Source organism: Manacus vitellinus, unplaced genomic scaffold (assembly GCF_001715985.3).
Source record: "Manacus vitellinus isolate BGI_N305 unplaced genomic scaffold, ASM171598v3 scaffold_24_pilon, whole genome shotgun sequence".
Taxonomy (NCBI): Eukaryota; Metazoa; Chordata; class Aves; order Passeriformes; family Pipridae; genus Manacus; species Manacus vitellinus.
Window position 1 is genome coordinate 11,411,917 of NW_021939798.1, and position 7,228 is coordinate 11,419,144.

Genomic DNA, 7,228 nt, shown 5'->3' on the forward strand with positions numbered 1-7,228 from the left:
ACCAACACTGGGGCTGCTCCTGTCCCAGCATCCAAGCCAGAGGGTCCAGAATGGGAGTAGAACCATCCCAAACAGCAACACTCCAGCTCCCAGCACAGTCCAAGTCCTACTGCAGGGTCTGAGCTACAAAATTTGCACCACGAAAATAAACCTTCCCAGTAGCTTGGGGCTTAGCAGGGAGGGAGAAAGAACAGCCACCCCAAAGATCATAAAAATCCGAATGTGGGATCTGGGAGGATCTCCAGCCCAGCCCTGCTCAGAGCTGGTTGCTCAGGGTGTCACACAGTGCAGAGAACAAAGCACCAGTTTCACAAGCTGCTACTAAAGAACACAACATTAACATGCATTTTATCACCTTATCTCTTCCTCTCCTCTAATTAAAAAGTCATCAGCCCAACACCCTCTGCAGCAGCCCTGGCCCCAGTTCCTCTCCCTGCAGCTGTTCTGCTCTGCAGGAGGAAGCAAATCAGTGAGACAGGCACTGATGGGCTCAAAAATCCCATCGGGATCTGGGTCAGGCTTTGGGAAAAGGTCTGTGCAAGGCAGGGACACGGTGGCACCCACAGCCCTGCCATGGGCAGGCAGGGTTTGTGTTCCTCAGGGTGGACAAGGCAATGCTCCCAGCTCCCTTCCAGCCCTGCAGGGAAACACATGAGTAAGAGGATTCCAACAGAGAAAGGGGTGTGGGACCAGGATCCAGTGGGAATAAGCAGTGATCCTGGAGACAGCAACAGGAGGGGAGGAAAAGTGACCCTACCTGTCCCTCCAGGAACAGCCCAGCACCCCATGAAGTCCCATATTTAGGATACTCAGAATCCTGGAATGGTTTGGGTTGGAAGGGCCCTTAAGCCCATCCAGTGCCATCCCCTGCCATGGGTTGGGACACCTCCCACTAGCCCAGGGTTGCTCCAAACCCCATCCAACCTGGTCTTGGACACTTCCAGGAATCCAAGGACAGTCACAGCTCCTCTGGGCAACCTGGGTCAGGGCCTCCCCACCCTCCCAGGGAAGAATTTCCTCCCGATTTCCAACCTAAACCTCCTCTCTTCCAGTTCAAAGCCGTTAAAGAGCCGCTGCTCAGCCCCCCCAGCACGAGAAGTGGCCCCTGGAAGAGGAGTGGGTACCAAACCATTCCACCTTCAATCACTGTGAAGGGAGGCACGAGCTGCTATTGCTGCAGACACCAGTCCCGGGGGGATTGTGTAAATCTCAGCTCGCTGTGAGTAAGAAGAACGAGGGTTGTCATGTCAGGCTTAAGCACGGCTGTCAAACTTCATATTTCAAATGCCACCTCCTTTAAAAAACAACCACACACCCCGGCGTGGAAACACAAGCAGCAGGGAGAGGCTTGGCAGAATTATATTGTCATCTCATGTTAAGATATCATTTCCCCATGGAAAACAGAGCCCTGACAGAGCTCAGCCTCCAGATCCTGTCAGCACCCAAGTCAGCACCGGAGCTCCCACCGGCTCTGCCGAGCACCGGGAAGGGGGAAGGGGATGACAGAGCCTTGAGCCATCCCTGCCTGGGAAGAGAAGTGATTTACTCCTGTTTTATGCAGAGAAACCCCTTAACCCCACTCGGTGGGGGAGCTGGAAGTTGCTGTCCTTCAACAGCCAGAAGACACAGTGTCCCTGTGCCTCCCCCCTCAGCCCACCCCTGAGCTCAGGTCGGGATTTAGGGATGTGGGATTTAGGGACATGGGGCTGCCCAGAGCAGCCCAGCTCCTGCCCACCTGCTCCTGCCCACCCAGCTCAGCGTCAGAGCTGTCACTCACCCCTCCATTCAGCAGCATCTCTTATCAGATGATGCTCAGGAACTAACAAAAGGGTGAGGATTTCTGCCAACAACCTGATTTCGGTTACAAATTCCCACTCAATCTCAAATCTTTATAATTGTCCAGCCAGGGAGAGGAACACAGCTCCCAGTGTCTCCCAGCCAGCTGGTGTAGTAGGAATAAAGCAGAAAAAGCCCCCTGGGCTCTTCTTGGATCAATAACACCTGGAGTCACTTGGGCAGAGGGGAGGATTTTCCACACCAAGCCCTCCTCTCACACCAGTCCCACTACGACAGGGAGCAGGGGACAGGCAGCACCAGCTCCCTGGCACTGGGGGACACAGCTCCTGCCAGACTGGATTTGGGCATTTTCACAGACTTTGTGCTCCAAAGCCAGGATACAACAAGGCTGTAAATCCATCAGCTCTTGGGAAAACATACCAGGGTCGGTGGGGGAGGAGAAACACACAGGACAAAGCATCACCAGGTTGTGGGGAGCCCAAACCCTTCTCCAGGATACATCAGAGGAACAGGAGACAAACCCAGGCTCAAAAACCAACCATGGAAAATGACTGAATCCAGCTCTGTGTCCTCACACTGCTGGGAATCCCCCAGAGCACAGCAGGATTTAACCACACTGCACCCAACCCCTCTGCCAGGGCTGGAAGGGTCTCCAGTGGGGCAGGGGGGCCCTGCACATCCATGTCTGTGCTAAAATTAAACCCCCTGTGAAAGCAGCAAGACCTGGTCACACCCCTGGGTGGCCACTGGGCAGCCCCAAGGGAAACACAGGGAGCAGAAAACCCAGGAGGAGGAGATGCCCTTGGCAGGACAGGAAAGACAAGTGGAAGCTGAGAGACTGGCAGGACACTTTCCCTGCCAAACTTTTCCACTTGACTTCATTAAGGCTCCAATAACAAGGGCCAGCCCCAGCAGCGCTGTGTGAATTCCTGATGCTGTTTTAAGCAGCACTGAAAGGGAATATTTGAACCCAGCTGTGCCTGGTGTGGGTTAAGGAGCGTGGCTGGATGATTTTCTGCTCCATCTCGGACACAAGAAATCAAAGTAGAGCCCAGCAAGAGGAGCAGCAGTGTGAGGCTGCAGGGAAGGAGGGCTGCAAGTGTTTGTTCGTGATGTCTGAGCCCAGCACCTCCAGCACAGCAGAGAACAGCTGAAAAAAAAAAAAATCTTATTTAAGAATATCAAGATTTAAGAGAAAAGCCAGAATTCCACATCAGATGCCCCAGCAGCAAAGCCTTGTCTCTATGGAAACACATCACCTCGGAGGCTTCCACATCCAAACCCCTCAGTTATCTGTGAGCTCCAGGGAGGGAACTGAGGCAGAGGGAAGGCAAATCCTCGGGCACCAGCACGGTGCTGGAAGGAGCTGAGCTTCTCCACACCACAGGGAGCAGCTGCACAGGTCCCTCCACCTGAGGTGACACCTGTGCCACCAGACATGGGCAGCCCCAGCTGTGCTTTGCCATCCAGATGCTCCCAGTACACACAGGGGCTCTCCCAGTACACCCCAGTTCACAGCCCCGTGCCCAGGCTTATCCCAGCTCCCCCAGATCAAATGGAGCATCTGCAGGGAAGGCAGTGCCAAGACACAGCTTTCTGTGTCCCAAAAATAACCCTCTGCATCCCAGACCACCCTCCCCGAGGTCACCTGGACATCCCTGTCCCACATCCTCCTCCTGCCTCAGCAGTGGCAGAGAAATCTTTAATTAATTCTGGGGTTATTTTGCTTTGCAGCTCCCAGAAGACAAGCAGGGAAATGATTCCCAAGAGGATGGAGAACCATCCACTCTACCCTGTTTTGCCAGCAATCCTGGTCTTGGAGAGCCCCAAGGATGCTCCTGGAACCCAGGTGATTGTCAGGGATCCTGAGCTAAGCACAGCAAGGCTGGAAGCAACACCTGCCCCTGAAAGCACAGGAGCTGGAGCTTTGCTGGCCCTGGCAGAGCACCAGGGAAGTTAATTCAACCCAGCAGCAGAGATTTCAGAGGGTAAGTTGTGCCTCTCCTTATCCCTCAATGCTCAGAGAAGCAGCCCAGTATCTGCAAGGGACCACCAGACAGAGAGTTTTAAACAGAAATCCCTCAGAGCAGGAGCAGCCCATGGTCAGAGCAGCATCTCTGCAGAAACACTTCTCACAGGGAAGAGAAAACAGTACAAACAGGTTTCAAAACTGGCTGGTCCACGTCCTTTTAGCCCTACACAAAGCACAGAGAGCCTGTGCTGCTCCCACAGGACACACCAGCTGTGCAGCACAAGCCTGGATGGGGCAGGAACAGCCTCTCATTCCAGTCTGGGCTCCCTCAGGCAGGACACAGCACCACATCCCCCCTCCAGCATCCCATCCCACCCCCACCCTGATACAGGGAGCTGTCAGCTGGCCACAGCCCCTCTTGCCAAAGTGCTGGGTGGTTTCTGCTCCAGCTTCTCCTCAGACTCTCTGCAAAGCCACCGAGCACACACAGCACTAGTGCTCTCCCTGGGAAAGAGGGAAGGAAACGTTGCCTGTGTTGTTAAACCCTTTCAGGTAAAGGGAAGATGGAGACACAGCTGCTCACACTGTTGGTCAAACAATGGCAAGGCTGCCCAGCTGAGGAAAGGGAAACTCAGGGGGACCCCATGTCACCAAGGGCCCCCTCGCTGTCCTTCCCCTGGGAAAGTTCTCTTCTCCTGCTCTGAGCACAGCAAAGCGAAAAAGCTGAGGGGAAAAGCAAATGTTTGCAGGACTTCTGCTTCCTGAGCCACGCCTGGGGCAGGCAGGGATGACTCAGAAATCCTGGCACAGGGACGTGGTGGCCACGGCAAGGAGGGCACCTGAGCCAGCAGGTCCTAATCCTAATGGGATAAACCATGGAACAAGGATCCACTCCAACAGCCAAGGGGAATTATTCCCATCATTACCAGAAAAGCTTCCAGCTGAGTTCTTGTCACCCACCACAGCACCCAGGAGCCACCAGGACACAGCGAGTGGGACCTGGCAGAGCCCAGGTACAGCCACCACACACCCTGGGGAGATGCACCTTCCCCCCGGAGCAGCCCTCAGGTGCACTCCAGCACCTTGACTGGGGGGTTTAACAGCTGAACTGGATTATCTTAGAGGTGGTTTTCAACTTTAACGACTCTAGGAGGGGAAACAAAGGTGACTTAACGAGCCTTGATGAGCTCCACCTGCAGCATTGGAGGGGCTGCAGAGGGGAGGAGGAGGGTGTTGTACTCACCCCTGCAGCAAAGCCCAAGCTCCCATCCAGGATCCGCCTCTGGAAGAAACCAAACACAAAACTCACCTTGTAGTGCTGGCAGGAGCAGCAGAGTGTGACCACACCATGGGCCACACCAGGGGGAAAGGCATCTGCTCCCTGATGGGAAAGGGGGATCACAAGGCTGGAGAGGGACTTTGGATGAGAGCCTGGAGGGACAAGACAAGGGGAATGGCTTCCCACTGCTAGAGAGCAGGGATAAATGGGATACTGAGGAGAAATTTCTCCCTGTGCGGGTGGGGAGGCCCTGGCACAGGTTGCCCAGGGAAGCTGTGGCTGCCCCTGGATCCCTGGAAGTGTCCAAGGCCAGGTTGGAAGGGGCTTGAGGCAACCTGGGCTAGTGGAAGGTGTCCCTGCCCATGGCAGGGAGTAGACCTGAATGAGCTTTAAGGTCCCTTCTAACCCAAACCATTCCATGATTTATGGAATCACCAGGATCCTACAGGACATCCTGGCTCCCTCAACCCAATGCTGCCCAGCCTGGGCTGGGCAGAGCCTACCCCAAAGGATGTGAGAAGTTAAACCAGCAGCTCCCCTGCCCCTCTGCACATCCTGCCCTGCGTTTCCCCTCGCTCCTGGAAGACCTTCATTCCTCCAACACCCGGCTGTTCTGAACAAACCCACTGCTGTGCCCATAGCCCAGCACGAATCCTGCCCACTCCACTCCCAGGGCGGGTTTTTATTCCCTCCCCCAGGAAGAAAACCCATGTGGGCTCCTGCAAAGGGAATCTCAGTGTGCAACCAACTCCTGAATAAATCATCACAAGAGCGAGGCATAAATAATAAATCCATCCGGGCAATTTGGAGCACGGTGGCGAGGGGGCCTCTAATTTTGGATCCCAGATGACTTAAAGATCAGCTCTTTGCTTGCTCTGAGCACGGGCTGACCCAAATCCTGCCCTGGAAACGTGGCAGCAAAACCAGGTTACAGGAGGGGAACCTGCTGTGTTCCAAACACTACTGGGAGCACATACCACAGCCCAGGAGCAGGAATTTGATTTCCTTCTCCTCTGGCCTGTTGAGAAATGAGCTGGATTTTTGTCCCTCTCTTGCCCCAGGGCCATTGTTAAGCCCCTCAAAGTTGGGAGGAGGCAGCCAAGGCCCCCCATGAGCAGGGCACAGCCCTGTATCCCAGGTCCTGCTGGTCTCCCAGGGATGAGGGGGGTGATCCCAGGTCCTGCTGGTCTCCCAGGGAGGAGGGGGGTGATCCCAGGACCCACCTGGCCGCTGGAGAACACGAACACCAGCGCTGAGCCCGCCGCCGTCAGCCCCCAGGTGAGGAACGTCCCCAGCACCGCCTGGATCACCGGCCCCAATCCCGGGATCATGCTGACCTGGGGGAGAGGAGAGAGGTCAGGAGAAGCACCTGGTGTTTGCAGAGAGAGAACAACCCCCAAAACTCCACCCTGGTCAAAGGGGGAGCACTCCAAACCCTTCCTCACCAAAGGGGACAGAGCGAGCTCAACCATCCTCCTCTGAGCTTCTCCCCCTTAGGCGAGGCTTTGCAGCTGAACCCAGCGGGGCAGGAGGGGTGGGACACACCCCATCCCACCTGGAGCACCACCCCACACTGATCTGGGGCTCAGCCCCACCACCTGGCACCAGGGCAGAGCAGGAATGGGTGCTCAGAGCTCGCCCGGGCCCCCGTGCCACGTCCCACTTGAGGGTGGCACATTTTTGTGCCCAAAGCCCACTTTTCCTGGTGTGGAAGGCAAACGCCCTCGCAGCACCTGGGAATGAGCAAAAAGGGGAACAAATCCCAGGGGTGGGCCACCAAAACACGGCTCAGGGCTGTGCTCAGGGGGCCACCGAGGCCAGGGGAGGGTTATCCAAGCACTGGGAACGTCCCAGGGAGCAGCACTGCTGTGGAAACACACACGGGGTGGAAATGTGGACAAATAAACTTATATGTATTGACATATTTATATGCAAGTATATCAAAATACACGTGTGTTTGTACACCTGTGCAAATATATCAAAACACACATATACATTTGTATGCAAACACATCAAAGTGTCCATATACATTTATATGTTGATATATCAAATACACGTGTATTATACGTTTATAAACAAATATATAAGAAATAGACACAGTTTTGCCACCTTGCCCCGTCAAAAGCCCAGGACCCCTAAAACCCCCACACCTGGAGCCCCCCGGTTCTGCCCCCAAAACC

At 55.0% G+C, this 7,228-nt stretch overlaps 1 protein-coding gene across 1 annotated transcript in view; it reads right to left on the reverse strand.

Moving 5' to 3' along the window:
• The window catches only part of SLC39A11 (solute carrier family 39 member 11), an 80,169-nt gene that overhangs the window by 72,041 nt on the left and 900 nt on the right, over positions 1–7,228 (reverse strand). The window contains exons 2-3 of the mRNA XM_029960133.1: positions 6,272–6,385; positions 5,013–5,051 (exon numbers count right to left, since the gene is read on the reverse strand). Of these exons, the coding sequence (XP_029815993.1) occupies positions 5,013–5,051; positions 6,272–6,379 (147 nt within the window). The 5' untranslated portion in view covers positions 6,380–6,385. The remainder of the gene's footprint in view (positions 1–5,012; positions 5,052–6,271; positions 6,386–7,228) is intronic.